The sequence below is a fragment of the Entelurus aequoreus genome, linkage group LG05, assembly GCF_033978785.1.
Source record: "Entelurus aequoreus isolate RoL-2023_Sb linkage group LG05, RoL_Eaeq_v1.1, whole genome shotgun sequence".
NCBI classification, from domain to species: domain Eukaryota; kingdom Metazoa; phylum Chordata; class Actinopteri; order Syngnathiformes; family Syngnathidae; genus Entelurus; species Entelurus aequoreus.
The window spans coordinates 88032356-88060281 of NC_084735.1; the positions used below are offsets into that span (position 1 = coordinate 88032356).

The 27926-nt window shown below is 41.9% G+C and overlaps 2 protein-coding genes across 3 annotated transcripts in view; both read left to right on the top strand.

Moving 5' to 3' along the window:
- The window catches only part of LOC133651244 (zinc finger protein OZF-like), a 42548-nt gene extending 30376 nt beyond the window's left edge, over positions 1 to 12172 (top strand). The window contains exons 3-4 of one of the 2 annotated variants that reach the window (XM_062049300.1): positions 8878 to 9079; positions 9158 to 12172. In XM_062049300.1, the coding sequence (XP_061905284.1) occupies positions 8878 to 9079; positions 9158 to 10130 (1175 nt within the window). In that variant the 3' untranslated portion in view covers positions 10131 to 12172. Of the gene's footprint in view, positions 1 to 8877 lie in introns of both variants that reach the window. The other variant, XM_062049299.1, reaches the window with a different exon arrangement.
- LOC133651245 (zinc finger protein 37-like) lies at positions 231 to 27511 on the top strand. The gene is made up of 4 exons (XM_062049302.1): positions 231 to 292; positions 5481 to 5570; positions 25113 to 25698; positions 26086 to 27511. The coding sequence occupies exons 3-4, from the start codon at positions 25151 to 25153 to the stop codon at positions 27269 to 27271; spliced, it is 1734 nt and encodes a 577-aa protein (XP_061905286.1). The 5' UTR covers positions 231 to 292; positions 5481 to 5570; positions 25113 to 25150; the 3' UTR covers positions 27272 to 27511.
- Positions 27512 to 27926: the final 415 nt, after the last annotated feature.

A 27926-nucleotide genomic window follows, 5' to 3' on the forward strand; every position in this document is an offset into this window, starting at 1 on the left:
GTGGAGTAATATTGTGTTTAAAGGCAAATATGTTTATGGTGGAAAAGGAGCTATGTGAGGCTTGAAGTGGTGGGCTTCTGTTACATTTTGCCTTACTCCAAGAAAAATGCCCTCTGCTGGCGTTGTTTTAGGCAGTTGGAACTGTTCAAATTGCTAAAGAATGAACATTTCTTCAGATTTCCTCGAGAGGTGATCAAGAAGAGTGCAAGAAGACGAGGAAAGTAACACACACTCCAGTCCAAGGGAGCAAAGTGGAAGAACGCACGAGTTTGCAGTGATCACTTCGTTAAAGGTTTGTTTGATATACTTTTAACGTTTAGTATTTTCCATTCAAGTATCTTGATATTATTTGTGTTTCTTGAAACACATGTTTACTACGAGTATTTCGAAAAGCACCAACTCGGCAAGTTTAAGTAAAAGAAAGCAAAACCTAAACGAGTTAAACTTTGAATCATAAATTAATCTTTCAGCACATACACAATGTTGACATCTATAGTTATATTTTGATAAACAATCATAAATGAATCTTTCAGTACATACACAATGTTGACATCTATAGTTATATTTTGATAAACAATCATAAATGAATCTTTCAGTACATACACAATGTTGACATCTATAGTTATATTTTGATAAACAATCATAAATGAATCTTTCAGTACATACACAATGTTGACATCTATAGTTATATTTTGATAAACAATCATAAATGAATCTTTCAGTACATACACAATGTTGACATCTATAGTTATATTTTGATAAAGACGAGGAAAAGGCGCTACTCGTAAGCGGCGCGTGCAACAACAACAAACATGGCTGCAGACGTGGATTTAAATCAGGAAATGCAACCTTACCTGAGCAAAATGATGCATGATTTATCCAGCAGAGTCTTGCTAGCAATGTCCTTGACCCAGACACACACAAAGAAGTTGTAGACCTCCATGATTTATCCAGGAGAGTCTTGCTAGCAATGTCCTTGACCCAGACACACACAAAGAAGTTGTAGACCTCCATGATTTATCCAGGAGAGTCTTGCTAGCAATGTCCTTGACCCAGACACACACAAAGAAGTTGTAGACCTCCATGATTTATCCAGCAGAGTCTTGCTAGCAATGTCCTTGACCCAGACACACACAAAGAAGTTGTAGACCTCCATGATTTATCCAGGAGAGTCTTGCTAGCAATGTCCTTGACCCAGACACACACAAAGAAGTTGTAGACCTCCATGATTTATCCAGGAGAGTCTTGCTAGCAATGTCCTTGACCCAGACACACACAAAGAAGTTGTAGACCTCCATGATTTATCCAGGAGAGTCTTGCTAGCAATGTCCTTGACCCAGACACACACAAAGAAGTTGTAGACCTCCATGATTTATCCAGGAGAGTCTTGCTAGCAATGTCCTTGACCCAGACACACACAAAGAAGTTGTAGACCTCCATGATTTATCCAGGAGAGTCTTGCTAGCAATGTCCTTGACCCAGACACACACAAAGAAGTTGTAGACCTCCATGATTTATCCAGGAGAGTCTTGCTAGCAATGTCCTTGACCCAGACACACACAAAGAAGTTGTAGACCTCCATGATTTATCCAGCAGAGTCTTGCTAGCAATGTCCTTGACCCAGACACACACAAAGAAGTTGTAGACCTCCATGATTTATCCAGGAGAGTCTTGCTAGCAATGTCCTTGACCCAGACACACACAAAGAAGTTGTAGACCTCCATGATTTATCCAGGAGAGTCTTGCTAGCAATGTCCTTGACCCAGACACACACAAAGAAGTTGTAGACCTCCATGATTTATCCAGGAGAGTCTTGCTAGCAATGTCCTTGACCCAGACACACACAAAGAAGTTGTAGACCTCCATGATTTATCCAGCAGAGTCTTGCTAGCAATGTCCTTGACCCAGACACACACAAAGAAGTTGTAGACCTCCATGATTTATCCAGGAGAGTCTTGCTAGCAATGTCCTTGACCCAGACACACACAAAGAAGTTGTAGACTTCCATGATTTATCCAGGAGAGTCTTGCTAGCAATGTCCTTGACCCAGACACACACAAAGAAGTTGTAGACCTCCATGATTTATCCAGGAGAGTCTTGCTAGCAATGTCCTTGACCCAGACACACACAAAGAAGTTGTAGACCTCCATGATTTATCCAGGAGAGTCTTGCTAGCAATGTACTTGACCCAGACACACACAAAGAAGTTGTAGACCTCCATGATTTATCCAGGAGAGTCTTGCTAGCAATGTCCTTGACCCAGACACACACATAGAAGTTGTAGACCTCCATGATTTATCCAGGAGAGTCTTGCTAGCAATGTCCTTGACCCAGACACACACAAAGAAGTTGTAGACCTCCATGATTTATCCAGGAGAGTCTTGCTAGCAATGTCCTTGACCCAGACACACACAAAGAAGTTGTAGACCTCCATGATTTATCCAGCAGAGTCTTGCTAGCAATGTCCTTGACCCAGACACACACAAAGAAGTTGTAGACCTCCATGATTTATCCAGGAGAGTCTTGCTAGCAATGTCCTTGACCCAGACACACACAAAGAAGTTGTAGACCTCCATGATTTATCCGGGAGAGTCTTGCTAGCAATGTCCTTGACCCAGACACACACAAAGAAGTTGTAGACCTCCATGATTTTCCAAGTTTCATCTGTTTTGTGGTGTAGAATGATGTCTGGAGCACAATAGTTCCATATGCTTGGGAACGCGACCGGTGTAATCCTTGGGATTACTCAAAACATTTGATTGTGAGACATATAGGGGTAGATTGTATTGCATACTTTTTGTTCTTATCTGCTTTTTGTGGTAAGATCTAGGCCCCTTGCGTACTCATATTGGTCACACTCTGTTTGCTGCACAGTCGCCATGTTGGTTGGTGGCCCACCACTTTGTTGACTTCCGTTCCTAAATCACGTGACTGAGTACAACGTATAGCTTTGGAAAAGTCCAGCAAAGAAGATGAACACTTGAACTTGAAATAATGTACATTTGCTTTTATTTGACAGCCAACCATTTGATATTGAAACAGACATGTGAACCAGGGAAAAGTTGTCATTATTTTGGTAATTGTGGAATAAACAAGCGGATGTCGGAAGAAGAAAGACCAGCGTAGTTGCCTCATTCCTGTGTTCATATTTAGCAGCTTTCTTCAGGGGTGGAAGAACGTCTGTGCACTCCAACTGCACCATTTGAGGAAAAAACCTAATTGTGATTTTTCTCTCAGACATTGCGATTCGATTTGTGATTTTTATATTTTGTACATATACATGAATACAACTATGGACATAACGAGTGATGGAAGACTTTTAGACAATCAACATGTTCATGTTTCAAGGTGCTGCACATCAACTACATCATTGCATATCGTTTTAATCATTAAAAACAATATGGAATCATTTACTTCAAAAATGTTTGACTTAATGCAGCTACTTGGAGCTTTTGTCTGCTTTTAAACTGCAGAAATGATGAATATTCAGTGTTCATAATGTCATGTAATCATATAATAGTGATGGGAGTAACCACTTAAAAACTGCAGAAATGATGAATATTCAGTGTTCATAATGTCATGTAATCATATAATAGTGATGGGAGTAACCACTTAAAAACTGCAGAAATGATGAATATTCAGTGTTCATAATGTCATGTAATCATATAATAGTGATGGGAGTAACCACTTAAAAACTGCAGAAATGATGAATATTCAGTGTTCATAATGTCATGTAATCATATAATAGTGATGGGAGTAACCACTTAAAAACTGCAGAAATGATGAATATTCAGTGTTCATAATGTCATGTAATCATATAATAGTGATGGGAGTAACCACTTAAAAACTGCAGAAATGATGAATATTCAGTGTTCATAATGTCGTGTAATCATATAATAGTGATGGGAGTAACCACTTAAAAACTGCAGAAATGATGAATATTCAGTGTTCATAATGTCATGTAATCATATAATAGTGATGGGAGTAACCACTTAAAAACTGCAGAAATGATGAATATTCAGTGTTCATAATGTCATGTAATCATATAGTAGTGATGGGAGTAACCACTTAAAAACTGCAGAAATGATGAATATTCAGTGTTCATAATGTCATGTAATCATATAATAGTGATGGGAGTAACCACTTAAAAACTGCAGAAATGATGAATATTCAGTGTTCATAATGTCATGTAATCATATAATAGTGATGGGAGTAACCACTTAAAAACTGCAGAAATGATGAATATTCAGTGTTCATAATGTCATGTAATCATATAATAGTGATGGGAGTAACCACTTAAAAACTGCAGAAATGATGAATATTCAGTGTTCATAATGATAATTGGCGGACTTGTCTGTCATTTAAATGGCGTGACGGCGGACAGAAAAAAACGTTGCCCTTTGTGGTTATTTATCACACCAATTAAAAGCTTGATGTTGAGTGGCTATGGACTGATAGTGCAGTCCTACAGTCCACCCACAAATTAAATTAAAAGCTTGATGTTGAGTGGCTATGGACTGATAGTGCAGTCCTACAGTCCACCCACAAATTAAATTAAAAGCTTGATGTTGAGTGGCTATGGACTGATAGTGCAGTCCTACAGTCCACCCACAAATTAAATTAAAAGCTTGATGTTGAGTGGCTATGGATGGATAGTGCAGTCCTACAGTCCACCCACAAATTAAATTAAAAGCTTGATGTTGAGTGGCTATGGATGGATAGTGCAGTCCTACTGTCCACCCACAAATTAAATTAAAAGCTTGATGTTGAGTGGCTATGGATGGATAGTGCAGTCCTACTGTCCACCCACAAATTAAATTAAAAGCTTGATGTTGAGTGGCTATGGATTGATAGTGCAGTCCTACAGTCCACCCACAAATTAAATTAAAAGCTTGATGTTGAGTGGCTATGGATGGATAGTGCAGTCTTACTGTCCACCCACAAATGTTTCTCTTTGTTACCGCAGTCCTGGTCACTTGGGACCCATAATATTAGCCATGTTAGCTTCACTGTAACAACCACCCAAAATACATATTGCACACACACCATTGCACCCCACATAGACAAACAACAAAACTAACTATGTAACTATTGTTTACAAGCTTGGGTCAAAGCAGCAGTGAAGTTGGTAACCAGATATCCGTGTGTAGCTTTTGTTAAACACACATTTGACATCATTAGCTTTTTTGGTGTTTTACTGCAGTGTGTCAAATCTCCAGGTTTGATCCTTTCTTGTTTCTTCATCTACACATCACCGTGGGTATATCCACATATTTGCTCAGTGATTAGCTATAAGACGTCTCTCTGCCATTGATTTAGTGAGCTAACAGTTGCTGTACTGCTTGTGTGTAAATGATCTGGGAGCGCAGTAATGTTCAATGTGTTTCCACAGAGAGATGATCTGGGAGCGCAGTAATGTTCAATGTGTTTCCACAGAGAGATGATCTGGGAGCGCAGTAATGTTCAATGTGTTTCCACAGAGAGATACAACAAGTCAGCAGACACCTGCTCAGTTGGGACACAAAGACTCCAAGCGCATGTCAGAAGTACTGGAACTACTAGTAGTACAAGTAAGCAACACTCTGCTGGAACTACTAGTAGTACAAGTAAGCAACACTCTGCTGGAACTACTAGTAGTACAAGTAAGCAACACTCTGCTGGAACTATTAGTAGTACAAGTAAGCAACACTCTGCTGGAACTACTAGTAGTACAAGTAAGCAACACTGCTGGAACTACTAGTAGTACAAGTAAGCAACACTCTGCTGGAACTACTAGTAGTACAAGTAAGCAACACTCTGCTGGAACTACTAGTAGTACAAGTAAGCAACACTCTGCTGGAACTACTAGTAGTACAAGTAAGCAACACTCTGCTGGAACTACTAGTAGTACAAGTAAGCAACACTGCTGGAACTACTAGTAGTACAAGTAAGCAACACTCTGCTGGAACTACTAGTAGTACAAGTAAGCTCTCCAACACACCCGACAGCGCGATAAACCTACAAAAAGACATACAACGACCAAAACAATAATTGATTTATGTAATCATTAATTAGCTTTAATCACTGTATCCATCACTCGTTATGTATTATAACTCATCTTTCTTTTTCTACGTGAATTAGTGTACTTTTCTACTTATTTCTGCACAATAACCCCAACATGGTAACCATGGCGAACAGTAGAGAATATAGAAGGATTTTTAGTCCACAACATATTTAGCTTGAATCACTTTCAGGCTGGACGAATATGGCAAAAATAATAACCACAATTATTCATTAATTTGTAAATGTATGTATTTATTGTACCAGCAAAACTCTAGTTTCAAAAACTATATACATTAGTAACGAATAAACCACAATAACTAAAACAATAGAAACAACAGTACATTTCAATAACAAAAGCGATATAAAAACACAATCAAATGTATTTTTTCCCGTTTTTGTTTTAATACATTTTTTAATCTTTTACACTTATTTTACCACCATAGAATGTGTGCTTTTTGTGTCAATTAAAATGTGATTAAATGCAAAAATACCCACATTTATTGGTGCAATACATCTTTGCACAATTTTGACCAGGATTTAAGTTTAAAGTATAATAATTGTGTAAATGTATCAATAAGTGCTTTAAGTACATTATGCTTGTGTAGGGTACTTTTTTGAAACATTGACTTTGTTAGCGCAGTCAGACCGGATGTGGCGCACCACGCTATTATTGTGAAGGGGGGAAGTGTACTGTGCTGTTCTCAGCTTGACCACTGAAGAGGTGACTTGAGGCCCCCAAAAGAAAGACCGCCTCTCAAGTTGCGACTGCTGTTTGTACATTGATGTACAACACAACAGATGACATGTTGTGTGATTGTTTGTACATTGATGTACAACACAACAGATGACATGTTGTGTGATTGTTTGTACATTGATGTACAACACAACAGATGACATGTTGTGTGATTTTTTGTACATTGATGTACAACACAACAGATGACATGTGTTGTGTGATTGTTTGTACATTGATGTACAACACAACAGATGACATGTGTTGTGTGTGTGTTATTGTTTGTACATTGATGTACAACACAACAGATGACATGTTGTGTGATTGTTTGTACATTGATGTACAACACAACAGATGACATGTGTTGTGTGTGTGTGATTGTTTGTACATTGATGTACAACACAACAGATGACATGTGTTGTGTGTGTGATTGTTTGTACATTGATGTACAACACAACAGATGACATGTGTTGTGTTGTATGATTGTTTGTACATTGATGTACAACACAACAGATGACATGTGTTGTGTGATTGTTTGTACATTGATGTACAACACAACAGATGACATGTGTTGTGTGTGTGTGATTGTTTGTACATTGATGTATAACACAACAGATGACATGTGTTGTGTTGTATGATTGTTTGTACATTGATGTACAACACAACAGATGACATGTGTTGTGTTGTATGATTGTTTGTACATTGATGTACAACACAACAGATGACATGTGTTGTGTGTGTGTGATTGTTTGTACATTGATGTACAACACAACAGATGACATGTGTGTGTGTGATTGTTTGTACATTGATGTTACATCCATGATGTCGTTCCCAACAACACAACAGATGACATGTGTTGTGTGTGTGTGATTGTTTGTACATTGATGTTACATCTATGATGTCGTTCCCAACAACACAACAGATGACATGTGTTGTGTGTGTATGATTGTTTGTACATTGATGTTACATCCATGATGTCGTTCCCAACAACACAACAGATGACATGTGTTGTGTGTGTATGATTGTTTGTACATTGAAAACAAATGACATTTATATATTATTGCATTGTAGTGTCCAGAAGAAGTAAAACGTCCAAGGCTTGCTATTTTTAACTTTTATTGAGATTCTTATGATAACAGCCGTCCCAATTCCAACAGTTGCTTGGAATACACAACAACACTTCCTCATTCTTCACCAATGGACTTTCAGGCACGGACGGTGTGTTTGAGACCTTTGGAAAAATAAACATCAAATGAAAACCACAACAACATAAAACATTACCACCAGCATGTCCTTACAGTATGAAAGGATATATATATATATATTTATATATATATATATTTATATATATATATATATGTCCTTTCATTTGCATACCATTGACTAGTGATGCACAGAGACTCGACTGCCAAAAATAGACTGTGATCACAAAAACGGAGCTGCCAAAACCTAACTCTGTCATTTGTACTGATTGGTTTCTTTAAAAAGTAGGTAGAACATGTAGGAAATAAATCATACATCTTTTTTTATTGGAGATTTTAAACTTAGGTTATTGTGCCCAGGCCTTTCAGAACTTAGGCTGGTGCAGAACAATGTCTCCTTTTGACTGAAAGAAAACGAGACTTTTCTGAAGCTTTTGTTAGTCTTCTTGTGTCCTGCAGACATCTGTGAAGACCACCTTCTCCCTGAGCAGCAACAGTGGACCTCAAGGATGGAACAGGATGAGCTCCAGCGCCTTTATATCAAAGAGGAAGAGGAGGAGCCCCCGCAAATAAAAGAGGAAAAGGAGGAGTCTCAGTACCCACATTTTAAAGGGGGAGAGGAGGAGCCGCCAAAACAACCCCACATTAAAGAGGAGCAGCCACATGCCTCTTACATTAAGGAGGAAAATGAGTCACAGCCCCCCCTCACATTAGAGAGAAAGAGGAGTCATATTAAAGAGGAAGAGGAGGAACACAGCATCAGCCAGGAGGGAAGTGAAGATGAGGAGGTCAAAGGTGAAAGTGAGGAGGAGCCTCCAAGTCAACACATGACAAGAGAAGCTGATGGAGACCACTGTGGAAGACCACCAGCAGACAAGTTGTTATCAAGGTCACACTCTCCTGACTCTGATGATGGAGACCACTGTGGAGGACCACCAGCAGACAAGTTGTTAGCTCCACTATCAAGGTCACACTCTGATGATGGAGACCACTGTGGAGGACCACCAGCAGACAAGTTGTTAGCTCCACTATCAAGGTCACACTCTGATGATGGAGACCACTGTGGAGGACCACCAGCAGACAAGTTGTTAGCTCCACTATCAAGGTCACACTCTCCTGACTCTGATGATGGAGACCACTGTGGAAGACCACCAGCAGACAAGTTGTTAGCTCCACTATCAAGGTCACACTCTGATGATGGAGACCACTGTGGAGGACCACCAGCAGACAAGTTGTTAGCTCCACTATCAGATAGTGAGGACACAACGTCACACTCTGATGATGAAGACTCTAAAGATGGCCAGACACGCTTTAAATGTTCTCACTGTGACAAAACGTTCAAATACCGTCGTAGTGTGAAAAGACACATGAAAATACACACTGGAGAGAAAACCTTTTCCTGTTCAATCTGTGGCAAAGATTTTAGTGAAAGGAAAGATTTGAAAACACACCAGAGCGTACACGCTGGAGATAAACCTTTTTTGTGTTCAGAATGTGGTAAAGGTTTTGCACGAAAAACTAGGTTGAAAGAACACATGAGAACACACACTGGAGAAAAACCTTTTTCCTGCTCAGAATGTGGTAGAGACTTTGGACGAAAAAACTTGCTGAAAGAACACATGAGGACGCACACTGGAGAAAAACCATTTTCTTGTTCAATCTGTGGCAAAGATTTTGTACAAAGACAGTGTTTTAAAGTACACATGAGAATACACACGGGAGAAAAGCCTTTCACGTGTTCAATCTGCGGTAAATATCTTGTTCAAAGACAGCATTTAAAAATACACATGAGAACACACACTGGAGAAAAACCTTTTCCCTGCTCAGTATGTGGCAAAGGTTTTGCTCAGAAAAGTGTTCTAAAAGAGCACATGAGAATACACACTGGAGAAAAACCTTTTTCTTGCACGAACTGTGGTAAAAGTTTTACACGAACCTACGATTTGAAAGTACACGTGAGAATGCACACTGGAGAAAAGCCTTTTACCTGTTCAATCTGTGGTAAAGGTTTTGTACGGAGTCAGTATTTGAAAGAACACATGAGGACGCACACGGGAGAGAAAGTGTTTAGTTGTAATGTGTGTAATGAAAGATTCTCCAATAAGTACCAGTGTAAGAAACACAAGTGTGCTGGTGACAACAGCAGCAGCAAATGATTTGAAATAATAATAATATATATAAAGTTACTATGTTAACTTTGACTTTGTAACATCAGCTCATATAATGTGTGACATCACTGTTGTGTGTGTAACACAGTCTTGTTACTACGGGTTGACCATTTATACATTAGCTAATGTTTTGTCAGTCATGTACAGTACGTGCATTAATATGCAACATTGTGGATTTCTGGAAACAAGACATTTATACATTAGCTGATGTTTTGTCAGTCATGTACAGTACGTGCATTAATATGCAACATTGTGGATTTCTGGAAACAAGACATTTATACATTAGCTGATGTTTTGTCAGTCATGTACAGTACGTGCATTAATATGCAACATTGTGGATTTCTGGAAACAAGACATTTATACATTATCTGATGTTTTGTCAGTCATGTACAGTACGTGCATTAATATGCAACATTGTGGATTTCTGGAAACAAGACATTTATACATTAGCTGATGTTTTGTCAGTCATGTACAGTACGTGCATTAATATGCAACATTGTGGATTTCTGGAAACAAGACAGGGAGAAATTTGACTGAAAATACAAGTAAACGATACAACACATGTTACATACAATGAATATTTGATGTGTCTAAGGATATCAATATTTCTGTTTTATACTTATAATAGTTTTATATAGGTGTAACTGCTGTGTACCCGTCCCGCCAAGAACCCACACACAGGCTGGATTGGATGATGTGGTTCTTTACTGGTAGCTGCAATGAGTGATCAGAGAGCACATACACACAATATGTGGTTAGCACCTCTGCTGCTTTCGATGTCATTAGCAGAGAACAGGAAGTCTACCCAAGTACATAACATCTTCATATTTTCACAATTACATGAAATGCAATTACAGATGTAACTTAATACAATGGTTTTTAACAGTATTCTTTTTTCGTGTGTGATCGTATAGTGGTTTTAACTTGCTTGTATCTTTAATGGTATTACAATTAATTCAATGCAACATATTTTTAACTTGGTTTTTAACCAACATCATCCTTTTTTATATATTTATGAAATAGAGCATAGAAAAATACAAAATACAATACAAGACATGACACAAATAATTAAATGGACTTTTAGCACCCTCTAATGGTGACTAGCGAATATGACAGACCACGTTGTTCCCATGTTAAAATGGCGAACAATACAAATTTAAATATGAACGTCTTGACACGTAAAACGCACATAGTGCAACAATTATTACCTGCAATGAGTGATCATACACACAATATGTGGTTAGCACCTCTGCTGCTTTCGATGTCTACAGGGGGAAAATAATATCGACTTCAGTGCAAAATAGTAGGACATCTGACGTGAGCAACAACCAATTCAAAACGAAAATTCCACAACATAGCATTTCAACTGCTATTAAATAACTGTGTATCTTACAATAAATCTCACGTTAGCTTTAGTGTAATTTATAATATTTTGCAGAGCAATATCAAAACGTGTCTTACCATTAGCAGAGAACAGGAAGTCGACTAATAGCTTCCGGTTTGCGGTAATATCTACAGACTTTTCAGGTACCAGCAGATGGCGCAATTGGACCTCTCATTGCATAACAAACCAATATACATATTTTAGCAGGAATTTCACTCAAATAATCAAAGTATTTCTTATACCCGTTACATAGGTTACTGAAATAATCAAGTGTAGTTTTATATAATAATCAAGTGTTACATATTGTTTCTAATCGTAAAAGATTGTATAGATTAACTCCTGTATATTATATACAGATTTGTTTTAAATGTGTTAATACTTTTGAGTACACAAATTCCTATAAATTCATATGTTCACATCACCTGGACCACTTCTAGAAGCACATTATTTACTTTGTTTATACAAGATCATTTACATTTAAAATGTGTGACTTTATGAATGATTTGTTGGGTCTTAATAATCCATTCTGTTAATGATCTGTATTACTGTTTTGTATTATGAATATTGTTTTATATGCATGTCCTCAGGCCTTTATGCAATAAGCAATGTATACGTCAACAAAAGTTGGGTACAATAAATGTAATATTTGTGGTGAGTGTTCTCTTTCTTCTTTTTAATTCATATTTGTGGATAACAATCATAATTTAGCATTATAGTTGTTTTTATCATAATGATTATTATCTTCACCGAATGGTTACTCAGGTGGACCTCAAGTCATGCGTTTATGAGTGCTGCGCCCTCCAGTGGTGGTTGTGATTACTACTGTTTTCTCAAGGCAACTCCTTGCATCCAGTCAAGACATGGGATGACTTCAGACAGGATGACTTCAGACATGGGATGACTTCAGACATGGGATGACTTCAGACATGGGATGACTTCAGACATGGGATGACTTCAGACAGGATGACTTCAGACATGGGATGACTTCAGACATGGGATGACTTCAGACATGGGATGCCTTCAGACATGGGATGACTTCAGACATGGGATGACTTCAGACAGGATGACTTCAGACATGGGATGACTTCAGACATGGGATGACTTCAGACATGGGATGCCTTCAGACATGGGATGACTTCAGACATGGGATGCCTTCAGACATGGGATGACTTCAGACATGGGATGACTTCAGACATGGGATGACTTCAGACAGGATGACTTCAGACAGGATGACTTCAGACATGGGATGACTTCAGACATGGGATGACTTCAGACATGGGATGACTTCAGACAGGAGGACTTCAGACATGGGATGACTTCAGACATGGGATGCCTTCAGACATGGGATGACTTCAGACATGGGATGACTTCAGACATGGGATGACTTCAGACAGGATGACTTCAGACATGGGATGCCTTCAGACATGGGATGACTTCAGACATGGGATGACTTCAGACATGGGATGACTTCAGACAGGATGACTTCAGACATGGGATGACTTCAGACATGGGATGACTTCAGACATGGAATGACTTCAGACATGGGATGCCTTCAGACATGGGATGACTTCAGACATGGGATGACTTCAGACATGGGATGCCTTCAGACATGGGATGACTTCAGACATGGGATGCCTTCAGACATGGGATGCCTTCAGACATGGGATGACTTCAGAATACGCAGACAGGCCAAATGAACTCAACTTGAACTAAATGGCAAGTACATTAAAGATACCTTTTTTACACACAGATATATATATATATATATATATATATATATATATATATATATATATATATATATATATATATATATATATATATATATACACATGTATATACACATGTATACATCGAAGAAGATATGAACACAGGTTTCCCCCCCACAAAGATGACTATCAAGGCTTAGGCCAGGCGGATTGCATAGAATAAAAAATAGTCAAATGAATGATAAAAGAAGTACATTTGAAGTGTAAGAACAAAATGATCTTGTAGTTCACGACATGACCAGAAGAGGGACGCTGCAGCCCAAAGGTTGCTTAGGTGCACTTCCGGTCATTGTGGCATGAATGCTGCGCCCTCCTGCGGTAGATCCGAATACTACTACTGCATGTCTTTATTCTATTTCATTAGCAATGATATGAAACACAATATGGAGACTTTTAAAACGATGCTGTGCTGTTTGTATTGATTTACATATGTTTGATGTGACACATCATGTCATATACCTGTGTGTATGTGTATATATATATATATATATATATATATATATATATATATATATATATATATATATATATATATACATATAAATTATATACATATATATATATAAATTATATATATATATATATGTATATGACACCAGAGTATTTTAATATGCGCGCAAATGACCCATTTCTATGTACAATATTGTCTGAATCGTAGGTGTGGTAATTGTAATATAATACTATCTACCTAGTGTTTACTTTATTAAACTTACTGTTGTGAAATATTTTGGCTTTACATCTAGTAATAGTCCAGTAAAAATAAAGTGCTAAGGTGTGTCTTGTTAATGTTAAAGTAGCCCTTTTAAATTGCAATATTATCACAAACTGCTTTTTAACACCGACCCTAAACGCATTTTTGGGGAGCGGCAATTTTACTGGTCAGTCAGAGGCTGAAATGTGAAATGTGTGCTGGGTGATTGGCTCTGAGGGGTTGGGGGTCAAAAGGTGTGTATGGTTAGAGAGAGGAAGTGGCTGACTGGGAGAGGATCTACTAGAATGAGGTTAGGACATATCTCAATTGATGAGGAAACATAATCATGTCATCAGATATACGGTAAGTGTTGTAGGAAATACAATAGTGGGACATAAGTTAGGAGAAGGTTAGGTTAGTAGTGGAAGATATTTGAGGATTGCACTCACAACATGTAGGATACAAAGCATTATATACATTTTTGAAAAAAGACTGGCTTAAATAAAAGAATATAGAGTAGGTTCCATCTCCGTCCATATCACAAGGTGGCGCTAATGCACACCACAAGGTTGCTTGCCAACCGCCATTAAACCAAAGAAGAAGAACGCCTCGTTCCTTTGACTCTTCTGCGCATGACACATCTTGCGTCAGCAGAGCAGAACTCTCCTATGACGTCAAGTGTGCTAACTGTCGTAAAAGCCCATTCAAGAGGAAATAAGTGAGCAGGACGCTAATAAGTCAGTGTTATTTGTTCTGTAGTTTGTGAATATTAATGTCGTATAAAATAATAATTTGATCTTTAAGGATGAAATCGTCTCGGTGCTCGAGAAGCTGCTTGTGCTAGTTAGCTTAGGTTGCTAGTTAGCTTAGCTAGTTAGCCGCTAACTAGGTACACGCAGCCTTAAGCTGATAGCATTGTGACTACTTTAAAGTGTGTGATAGCACTGTGACTACTTTAAAGTGTGTGATAGCACTGTGACTACTTTAAAGTGTGTGATAGCACTGTGACTACTTTAAAGTGTGTGATAGCACTGTGACTACTTTAAAGTGTGTGATAGCACTGTGACTACTTTAAAGTGTGTGATAGCACTGTGACTACTTTAAAGTGTGTGAACATGTGTCAACTACAAATGTTGAGAGTGTTGGTGAATCAGCGACTAAATGCTGCTATTGAAGAAATATTTGTAGTGTTCCAAAGAACGATCGCAGAATACGAGGCGGAACTTTCTCGAACCAAAGAGGAGAACAATCAACTACTGGACGCTGTTTTCAAGAAACATCAACTTAAAGGTTTGTTTACTTCTTACTCTCACATGTTGACTAACTTGCTATTTCATTATGAATAGGAAAGTCAGTTTGGCGTTCATGCTGGTCACGTACGCTGTCTCGTACACACAGCGTGCACATACACTGTCTCGTACACACAGCGTGCACATACACTGTCTCGTACACACAGCGTGCACATACGCTGTCTCGTACACACAGCGTGCACATACACTGTCTCGTACACACAGCGTGCACATACACTGTCTCGTACACACAGCGTGCACTGTCTCGTACACACAGCGTGCACATACACTGTCTCGTACACACAGCGTGCACATACACTGTCTCGTACACACAGCGTGCACATACGCTGTCTCGTACACACAGCGTGCACATACACTGTCTCGTACACACAGCGTGCACATACACTGTCTCGTACACACAGCGTGCACTGTCTCGTACACACAGCGTGCACATACACTGTCTCGTACACACAGCGTGCACATACGCTGTCTCGTACACACAGCGTGCACATACGCTGTCTCGTACACACAGCGTGCACATACGCTGTCTCGTACACACAGCGTGCACATACACTGTCTCGTACACACAGCGTGCACATACTCTGTCTCGTACACACAGCGTGTACATACGCTGTCTCGTACACACAGCGTGCACATACGCTGTCTCGTACACACAGCGTGCACATACACTGTCTCGTACACACAGCGTGCACATACACTGTCTCGTACACACAGCGTGCACATACACTGTCTCGTACACACAGCGTGCACATACGCTGTCTCGTACACACAGCGTGCACATACGCTGTCTCGTACACACAGCGTGCACATACGCTGTCTCGTACACACAGCGTGCACATACGCTGTCTCGTCCACACAGCGTGCACATACGCTGTCTCGTCCACACAGCGTGCACATACACTGTCTCGTACACACAGCGTGCACATACGCTGTCTCGTACACACAGCGTGCACATACACTGTCTCGTACACACAGCGTGCACATACACTGTCTCGTACACACAGCGTGCACTGTCTCGTACACACAGCGTGCACATACACTGTCTCGTACACACAGCGTGCACATACGCTGTCTCGTACACACAGCGTGCACATACGCTGTCTCGTACACACAGCGTGCACATACGCTGTCTCGTACACACAGCGTGCACATACGCTGTCTCGTACACACAGCGTGCACATACGCTGTCTCGTACACACAGCGTGCACATACGCTGTCTCGTACACACAGCGTGCACATACGCTGTCTCGTACACACAGCGTGCACATACGCTGTCTCGTACACACAGCGTGCACATACGCTGTCTCGTACACACAGCGTGCACATACGCTGTCTCGTACACACAGCGTGCACATACGCTGTCTCGTACACACAGCGTGCACATACGCTGTCTCGTACACACAGCGTGCACATACGCTGTCTCGTACACACAGCGTGCACATACGCTGTCTCGTACACACAGCGTGCACATACGCTGTCTCGTACACACAGCGTGCACATACGCTGTCTCGTACACACAGCGTGCACATACGCTGTCTCGTCCACACAGCGTGCACATACACTGTCTCGTACACACAGCGTGCACATACGCTGTCTCGTACACACAGCGTGCACATACACTGTCTCGTACACACAGCGTGCACATACACTGTCTCGTACACACAGCGTGCACTGTCTCGTACACACAGCGTGCACATACACTGTCTCGTACACACAGCGTGCACATACGCTGTCTCGTACACACAGCGTGCACATACGCTGTCTCGTACACACAGCGTGCACATACGCTGTCTCGTACACACAGCGTGCACATACGCTGTCTCGTACACACAGCGTGCACATACGCTGTCTCGTACACACAGCGTGCACATACGCTGTCTCGTACACACAGCGTGCACATACGCTGTCTCGTACACACAGCGTGCACATACGCTGTCTCGTACACACAGCGTGCACATACGCTGTCTCGTACACACAGCGTGCACATACGCTGTCTCGTACACACAGCGTGCACATACGCTGTCTCGTACACACAGCGTGCACATACGCTGTCTCGTACACACAGCGTGCACATACGCTGTCTCGTACACACAGCGTGCACATACGCTGTCTCGTACACACAGCGTGCACATACGCTGTCTCGTACACACAGCGTGCACATACGCTGTCTCGTACACACAGCGTGCACATACGCTGTCTCGTACACACAGCGTGCACATACGCTGTCTCGTCCACACAGCGTGCACATACACTGTCTCGTACACACAGCGTGCACATACACTGTCTCGTACACACAGCGTGCACATACACTGTCTCGTACACACGGCGTGCACATACACTGTCTCGTACACACAGCGTGCACATACACTGTCTCGTACACACAGCGTGCACATACACTGTCTCGTACACACAGCGTGCACATACACTGTCTCGTACACACAGCGTGTACATACGCTGTCTCGTCCACACAGCGTGCACATACGCTGTCTCGTACACACAGCGTGCACATACACTGTCTCGTACACACAGCGTGAACATACACTGTCTCGTACACACAGCGTGCACATACACTGTCTCGTACACACAGCGTGCACATACACTGTCTCGTACACACAGCGTGCACATACACTGTCTCGTACACACAGCGTGCACATACGCTGTCTCGTACACACAGCGTGCACATACGCTGTCTCGTACACACAGCGTGCACATACGCTGTCTCGTACACACAGCGTGCACATACGCTGTCTCGTACACACAGCGTGCACATACACTGTCTCGTACACACAGCGTGCACATACACTGTCTCGTACACACAGCGTGCACATACGCTGTCTCGTACACACAGCGTGCACATACGCTGTCTCGTACACACAGCGTGCACATACGCTGTCTCGTACACACAGCGTGCACATACGCTGTCTCGTACACACAGCGTGCACATACACTGTCTCGTACACACAGCGTGCACATACGCTGTCTCGTACACACAGCGTGCACATACACTGTCTCGTACACACAGCGTGCACATACACTGTCTCGTACACACAGCGTGCACATACACTGTCTCGTACACACAGCGTGCACATACACTGTCTCGTACACACAGCGTGCACATACACTGTCTCGTACACACAGCGTGCACATACACTGTCTCGTACACACAGCGTGCACGTACACTGTCTCATACACACAGTGTGCACGTACACTAAAACAGTGTGAGAGAATCAACTAAGGTCATGTTGTTGCTATGATAGAATATGACAGCTAATGCTAGTAGCTAAGCTAAACACTATCGTTAGCTAACAGTTTAAGTGGGCCATAGTTGATGTGCTCAAAGCAGGAAGAGGAACGTAACGTTTACAAGCCTCTGGAAAGAGGACGGCAAGCGTGTAAAGGTTGCAAAGAGTCACTTGAAAGGCCCGGACATACTGGGGTGGAAAGTACACGGAGCAGAGTCCTAAATGTAAAGTAGTCAGTCTTGTAACAACAGTAAGTTGACTGTAAGTCTTTAAAAGTCTTTTGTCTCCTAATAATTGTTTGTGTGTAAAACCTTCCCAGGACAAACATTATATATGACGTGTCAAATGCATATACCCTTTAAAATGCAAAATAAGGCAATTAAAAGCATGGTCGGCGTTACGTGATATTAATATGATCCATTTTTTAGTAATCTAACACCACTGTTGAAACTAATATTGATGCTAACTTTGCACTACTGCACCAGTCTGCTAACTACTATCAATCCTTCAACTCTAATTCATTGTGCAACATTATTGCCAGATCTTCATCTGAAGCAAAATCCTAAAATAAAATATGTTTCCAAAGGCCCCAAATGTCCAGATTTTTAAATGTTGGTATGTATTTTCAAAGTCCAGAGGAATATGTTTCCACAGAGCAGCTACCTGTATCGCCTTACGTCGCTCCCCTAAGTCCAGCGTCCTCCATTGTGTTTCCACAGAGCAGCTACTTGTATCTCCTTACGTCGCTCCCCTAAGTCCAGCGTCCTCCATTGTGTTTCCACAGAGCAGCTACTTGTATCTCCTTACGTCGCTCCCCTAAGTCCAGCGTCCTCCATTGTGTTTCCACAGAGCAGCTACCTGTATCTCCTTACGTCGCTCCCCTAAGTCCAGCGTCCTCCATTGTGTTTCCACAGAGCAGCTACTTGTATCTCCTTACGTCGCTCCCCTAAGTCCAGCGTCCTCCATTGTGTTTCCACAGAGCAGCTACCTGTATCGCCTTACGTCGCTCCCCTAAGTCCAGCGTCCTCCATTGTGTTTCCACAGAGCAGCTACTTGTATCTCCTTACGTCGCTCCCCTAAGTCCAGCGTCCTCCATTGTGTTTCCACAGAGCAGCTACTTGTATCTCCTTACGTCGCTCCCCTAAGTCCAGCGTCCTCCATTGTGTTTCCACAGAGCAGCTACCTGTATCTCCTTACGTCGCTCCCCTAAGTCCAGCGTCCTCCATTGTGTTTCCACAGAGCAGCTACTTGTATCTCCTTACGTCGCTCCCCTAAGTCCAGCGTCCTCCATTGTGTTTCCACAGAGCAGCTACTTGTATCTCCTTACGTCGCTCCCCTAAGTCCAGCGCCCTCCATTGTGTTTCCACAGAGCAGCTACTTGTATCTCCTTACGTCGCTCCCCTAAGTCCAGCGTCCTCCATTGTGTTTCCACAGAGCAGCTACTTGTATCTCCTTACGTCGCTCCCCTAAGTCCAGCGTCCTCCATTGTGTTTCCACAGAGCAGCTACCTGTATCGCCTTACGTCGCTCCCCTAAGTCCAGCGTCCTCCATTGTGTTTCCACAGAGCAGCTACTTGTATCTCCTTACGTCACTCCCCTAAGTCCAGCGTCCTCCATTGTGTTTCCACAGAGCAGCTACTTGTATCGCCTTACGTCGCTCCCCTAAGTCCAGCGTCCTCCATTGTGTTTCCACAGAGCAGCTACTTGTATCTCCTTACGTCGCTCCCCTAAGTCCAGCGTCCTCCATTGTGTTTCCACAGAGCAGCTACCTGTATCTCCTTACGTCGCTCCCCTAAGTCCAGCGTCCTCCATTGTGTTTCCACAGAGCAGCTACTTGTATCTCCTTACGTCGCTCCCCTAAGTCCAGCGTCCTCCATTGTGTTTCCACAGAGCAGCTACTTGTATCTCCTTACGTCGCTCCCCTAAGTCCAGCTTCCTCCATTGTGTTTCCACAGAGCAGCTACTTGTATCTCCTTACGTCGCTCCCCTAAGTCCAGCGTCCTCCATTGTGTTTCCACAGAGCAGCTACTTGTATCTCCTTACGTCGCTCCCCTAAGTCCAGCTTCCTCCATTGTGTTTCCACAGAGCAGCTACTTGTATCTCCTTACGTCGCTCCCCTAAGTCCAGCGTCCTCCATTGTGTTTCCACAGAGCAGCTACTTGTATCTCCTTACGTCGCTCCCCTAAGTCCAGCGTCCTCCATTGTGTTTCCACAGAGCAGCTACTTGTATCTCCTTACGTCGCTCCCCTAAGTCCAGCGTCCTCCATTGTGTTTCCACAGAGCAGCTACTTGTATCTCCTTACGTCGCTCCCCTAAGTCCAGCGTCCTCCATTGTGTTTCCACAGAGCAGCTACTTGTATCTCCTTACGTCGCTCCCCTAAGTCCAGCGTCCTCCATTGTGTTTCCACAGAGCAGCTACTTGTATCTCCTTACGTCGCTCCCCTAAGTCCAGCGTCCTCCATTGTGTTTCCACAGAGCAGCTACTTGTATCTCCTTACGTCGCTCCCCTAAGTCCAGCGTCCTCCATTGTGTTTCCACAAAGCAGCTACTTGTATCTCCTTACGTCGCTCCCCTAAGTCCAGCGTTCTCCATTGTGGCAAATTAACTATTATTATCACAGAAGGACTGTAGAATGAAGGCCAACATGTTACACACAAGCTAATAGCTAAGCTAGCCCCTAAACTATCTTGAGAAAGAAACAAGAGCTTAGTACATTTGAACAACTGTAGATGGATGCTAATTAGTACCATCAATTCTGGACTACAAGCCGCTACTTTTTTTCCTACCCTGCTAATTTATGGATTTTTCTTCGCTGACAGCAATAACAAAAATAATTTGATATAAAAAACAATCAAAAACACTGAGGGTGTTTTATTTTTTGTGATATGGCGCCACCTTTCGACAAATTGGCTCACTGCATGGGCTGTAGTGTCCTTCCATTTATCGGTAGTGCTGCTTTTTTTTTTCCAACCGGCGTGCCTTTCACGTTTTGTTTTTTAGCCGTCCATAGCTTTTCTACTGGTATGGATTGTTCATTCATCACTCCAGGCAACGTTTGTAAGTTTTACAATATAACTAAAACTATTCTGTCCCATCTGTAGGAGTGTTTCCATGCATATGTGTGCATGCTACCATAATGTAATATGCTAACACGTTTACGAGTGTCTGTGTTAGTATTATTAACTTACAATGACATTCTTTTTGTTGTTTCAGTTCAGTAAATTCAGCACAACGTCAGCGTGGAGTTATTGAGTCTGTTTAGCTGATTGAAGAGCTAGCTTGCGCAGCTGGTCGGTCCATGACCAGGACTCCTGTTTTGTTTGATCAGCCGTTTTACTGCCTTGTTACAGACACCATTTGGAAACAATTAAGGTGTGCAAATAAACATTTATCAAATATTTCAGTGTAAATAACTAATTTCACAACATATATACAGTTTTGCTCATAAGTTTACATACCCTGGGAGAATGTATGATTTTTTGGCCGTTCTTCATAGAATATGAATGATAACAATTTATATAATTTATATTTGTACCATGAATTGATTTACGTGGAATCCGACTTAAACAAGTTGAAAAATGTATTTGGGTGTTACCATTTAGTGGTCAATTGTACGGAATATGTACTCTACTGTGCAATCTACTAATGAAAGTTTCAATCAATCAACACAAAAACCGTTCTTCCACTCATGCTTAATGGTTGTGTGAAGCTATTTATTGGCAAACAACTGTTTACTCTTTTCAAATCAAAATGACAAAAGAAAGTACCCAAATGACCCTGATCAAAAGTTGACATACCCCAGTTGTTAATACCATGTATTGCCCCCTTTAACATCAATGACAGCTTGAAGTCTTTTGTGGTAGTTGTGGATAAGGTTCTTTATTTTCTCAGATGGGAAAGCTGCCCATTCTTCTTGGCAAAAAGCCTCCAGTTCCTGTAAGTTCTTGGGCTGTCTTGCATGCTTGACATCTCCACAGAGTGGCTCAATGATGTTGAGGTCAGGAGATTGAGATGGCCACTCTAGAACCTTCACTTTGTTCTGCTGTAGTCAATGACAGGTCGACTTGGCCTTGTGTTTTGGATCATTGTCATGTTGGAATGTCCAAAAAGAATGATCTCTGGGATCACTACCGCCCTCTACCACCAGGAGGCGGGATTACTGCGAGCCTCACCCAGTGCGTCTTTTGCAGCCGTTTTATGATTGCTCAGCACAAGAAATACGTTACACACATACAGTTGTTGACAAAATACACTGTACATTATTTACCTCAGTTAACTAAACCATGGAAATGTATAATATAATTGATATAGCAATATGCTCTCACTGCACAGCAGGCCAGCAGTTAGCCCAGTCATTGCGCAATCCATGGTGAGGCTCAACTCAGTGACGCCTCAACTGGCTGCTGACTCACCGCAAGTCTCTTGTCACTATTTGAACGGCAAATGTGAAAATTTAGCGATTTTGAATAAACATAATCTAAAACTGGTGAAGTTAAATGGAAAATAACTTTATAGTATAATCACTGGATACATATTACAATTTAATTTTTTTTTTCTATTTACATTTTTTTTCTTTCCATGATGGCACGTGAGGCCCCGCCTCACCTGCCTCCCCTGACTGCACGTCACTGATATATATATATATATATATATATATATATATATATATATATATATATATATATATATATATATATATATATATATATATATATACACACATACATATATATACACATACATATATATATATATATATATATATATATATATATATATATATATATATATATATATATATATATATATATATATATATATATATACACACATACATATATATATATATATATATGTATATATATATATATAGATAGATAGATAGATAGATAGGTCTTTATTGTCATTGCACAAGTACAACGAAACTTTGTTTTTAGCACAAACCCGTTCAAGATGAGACAATTAAACAGTGTACAGGGTTACAGAACAGGAACGCTGATGGGTCACCACAAGGAGCCCCGTAAAAGATGGGGAAAAAGGTAAAACGCTGGGGAAGGATGAGTAAAAAAATACACTCCAGACTGGGCTCCTAAGAGGGCCCAGTCTAGAGTGGGAAAAAACCTCCATAGCAAAGCACATATCCATATTACAACATACATCTCCAGATATCTAGCAACAGAGGGAAGGGGCGGACTAATGGTGGTAGGCCGCAGCTCTCGGTGCTGACCATCCTTCCATCACCCCTATGGGATTTGCGTTGGGTTGGAGGGTTGGGGGGGGGGTGTATGTGTGGCGTATATTTTTGTGGATGCATGTTGTTTGTGTGTAAGCCTACAGTGTGTCTCTGTTCCGCGGCCTTGATTCTTGTGCAGCCGATAAGTCCAAAGTCAACAACAACAGAACAGGTGTGTGTCCATGAGAGACAAGAAGGGAGTCTGTTGTGTTTTCGCTGCACTGTCCTTCGGGAGAGTCTCCAAGCCAGGGAAACAATCAAAGTTAGAATGTTTTGTATGCCAGTGAAAATGAAAATTTGCTTTTCACTCTAAATTGTCTATGACTGCTCCTCAAAGATCCTGCGAGGCAGACAGTCCGATGTTATCCAAATCACAAGAGTGTCCACAGTTCTTTTCGCATCCTCCAATTATTCGTGGCAGCTTTGGGCTACTTTGAAGACTGCCAGCAACTTCCAATTTGTGGACAAACCAGAGCAACACTTACTCCAATCAGCAGATGTCCTGTTGTCATCATTCCCAATAGCTAGATATCTTCATGCCCTCCACAGAAAAGGGTCGCCAGGCACGCGGCACTCCTTCTTCTCCCAAGAGTCCGTCGCGTGTCCAGCAACAACCGCTTCGTCACGACAGCAGGTTCCCCCAAAACCAAGATCTTGTCAATTTGGTTGAGGCCAGTTAAATAGTTCCAATGTTTAGATTTGGAGAGCAGTGCAAAAAGAGGCAACAAGAAAGTTAAGACAAGACAAGACAAAGAAGCAAGCAGGAGTGATAAGGGAGAGGAAAGGAGAGCGTCCACTCTCGCTGAGTGCCAGAGACAAATATATATATATACACACACACACAAATTGTTCAATAATTATGTTTTTGTGTGCGAGATTACCAGGATAAAATATACAATTTTTGTGAGTAACTTTTTCTGATAAATCATTAATTTTTAGAATAAAGTAAATATATTTCTGTCCAGCTTAAGCTAAAAGTGTATACACCAGTGTGCAGCTTTATGATAGAGCAGAGGTCTCCAACTTTCATCACTAGGAGAACTATTTCAACAACGGGTTAGCTTCTGATTGACAAGTGAGCATCCAATCAGAAGTGAGTATACATTTTTCACCTTTAATATGTTATTCCAATGATTTAAATGTAGACACGTAGAAATGTTTTAATTGCAGATGCGGGTGTGTTGGTTTTTAAACGTACGCTTGTACGGAGTGGCGTGTTGGTCCTCCTGAGAAGATTTTGGGCCAGTTCATACAATGACTTGGTTTTCTTTAGTACATGTAAACATAGTGAGTGTCTCATGTGACTGAGCAAAGATAGACGTTGTCTTTTTGTGTTCCGCAGATCATCTTCTCTCTGAGCAACAGGAGTGGAGCTTCAGGATGGCGCAGGAGGGGCCACAGTCCTCTCACTTTAGGGAGGGACAAAAAGCGTTAGAGACATATTACTTTAAAAAGGAAGAGGAGGACCTACTAAACCCCCAATCGAAAGAGGAAGGGGCGGCACCACAGCCACCCCACTTTCAAGAAGAGGCGCCACAAACCCCTCACATTAAAGAGGAAGAGGAGGAACACAGCATCAGTCAGGAGTTCCCAGTGACTGGTGTCCCTGTGAAGAGTGAAGATGAGGAGGTCAAAGGTGAAAGTGAGGAGGAGCCTCCAAGTCCACACATGACAAGAGAAGATGATGGAGACCACTTTGGAAGACCACCAGCAGACAAGTTCTTAGCAAGGTCACACTCTCCTGACTCTGATGATGGAGACCACTTTGGAAGACCACCAGCAGACAAGTTCTTAGCAAGGTCACACTCTCCTGACTCTGATGATGGAGACCACTGTGGAAGACCACCAGCAGACAAGTTCTTAGCAAGGTCACACTCTGATGATGGAGACCACTGTGGAAGACCACCAGCAGACAAGTTCTTATCAAGGTCACACTCTGATGATGGAGACCACTTTGGAAGACCACCAGCAGACAAGTTCTTAGCAAGGTCACACTCTCCTGACTCTGATGATGGAGACCACTTTGGAAGACCACCAGCAGACAAGTTCTTAGCAAGGTCACACTCTCCTGACTCTGATGATGGAGACCACTGTGGAAGACCACCAGCAGACAAGTTCTTAGCAAGGTCACACTCTGATGATGGAGACCACTGTGGAAGACCACCAGCAGACAAGTTCTTAGCAAGGTCACACTCTGATGATGGAGACCACTGTGGAAGACCACCAGCAGACAAGTTCTTATCAAGGTCACACTCTCCTGACTCTGATGATGGAGACCACTTTGGAAGACCACCAGCAGACAAGTTCTTATCAAGGTCACACTCTCCTGACTCTGATGATGGAGACCACTGTGGAAGACCACCAGCAGACAAGTTCTTATCAAGGTTACACTCTCCTGACTCTGATGATGGAGACCACTGTGGAAGACCACCAGCAGACAAGTTCTTAGCAAGGTCACACTCTGATGATGGAGACCACTGTGGAGGACCACCAGCAGACAAGTTCTTAGCAAGGTCACACTCTCCTGACTCTGATGATGGAGACCACTGTGGAAGACCACCAGCAGACAAGTTCTTAGCAAGGTCACACTCTGATGATGGAGACCACTGTGGAAGACCACCAGCAGACAAGTTCTTATCAAGGTTACACTCTCCTGACTCTGATGATGGAGACCACTGTGGAAGACCACCAGCAGACAAGTTCTTAGCAAGGTCACACTCTCCTGACTCTGATGATGGAGACCACTGTGGAAGACCACCAGCAGACAAGTTCTTAGCAAGGTCACACTCTGATGATGGAGACCACTGTGGAAGACCACCAGCAGACAAGTTCTTAGCTCCACTATCAAGGTCACACTCTCCTGACTCTGATGATGAAGACTGTAAAGATGGTCAGACACACTTTAAATGTTCACACTGTGACAAAACTTTCAAATACCCTAGTCTTCTGAAAAAACACGCAAGAATGCACACTGGAGAGAAACCTTTTTTCTGCTCAGAATGTGGTAAAGCTTTTTCACGGAAGAATTTGTTGACAGTACACATGACAACGCACTCTGAGGAAAACCCTTTTTTATGTCCAGTGTGTGGTAAAGGTTTTGTACAAAGTCACATTTTCAAAGTACACATGCGAATACACACTGGAGAGAAATCCTTTGTCTGTTCAATCTGTGGCAAAGGTTTTGTACAAAGTAACAATTTGACAGTACACATGAGAATACACACTGGAGAGAAACCTTTTACATGCTCAGTCTGTAGCAGAGAGTTTGTTAAAAGTCAGTGTTTGAAAGTACACATGAGAACACATTCTGGGGAAAAGCCATACTCCTGTCCAAGCTGCAACAAACACTTTTGTGAACGATCAAACCTTGTAAGACACATGAGGACACACACAGGAGAGAAAGTGTTTAGTTGCAGTGCGTGTGAGGAAAGGTTCTCGTATAAGTACCAGCTCAACAAACACCAATGTGCTGCTGGGGACAACAGCAGCAGCAGAATTTGAAACTGTCAACACTCTGTTAACTTTGACTTTCTAACATTATCAACACGTGTGACATCATTGTGTGTGGAACACAATCTTGTTGAGATGCATCCCCATATTTTGGATTAGTGCTTTTTGACAAACAATATGATTGAAAAGGTGAGCGTAAACATTACAAAACAAATGTTCATTTGATGTGTATGTAGATATTCATGATCAATCTTATTTATAACCACTTTTTTCAATAAAGTGTTACATATTTTTTCATTTGTAATTGTAAATGATTCCACAGATGAACTCTGTTAGGGTTAGGTTTTGGGGGGGGGGGGGGAGGAGAGAGAGAGAGAGAGAGAGAGAGAGAGAGAGAGAGAGAGAGAGAGAGAGAGAGAATGAATGAATGTGCACGGTCCAATCAACCCTCCGCCAAGTTGGGCTCCGCCAGACGCAGAACCCCCCGGAAGTCCCTGAAGGAGGCAAACCAGACAACACCCGTCCATCTTTGGAACCAGCGTGTCAGCCCGTCAGTGGGGAACCTCCAAGTCACCGCACCGACCTCTGTGGCTGGCTGGACACCGACGGGTGTGCGCGAGCTGTGGTCAGGAGGCACGATGCGTTCAGCGCTCAGTCGTCTCGTCCTCTCCGTCTCAGGTCGCCTGCAGGTGGGAGGGGGTCCACC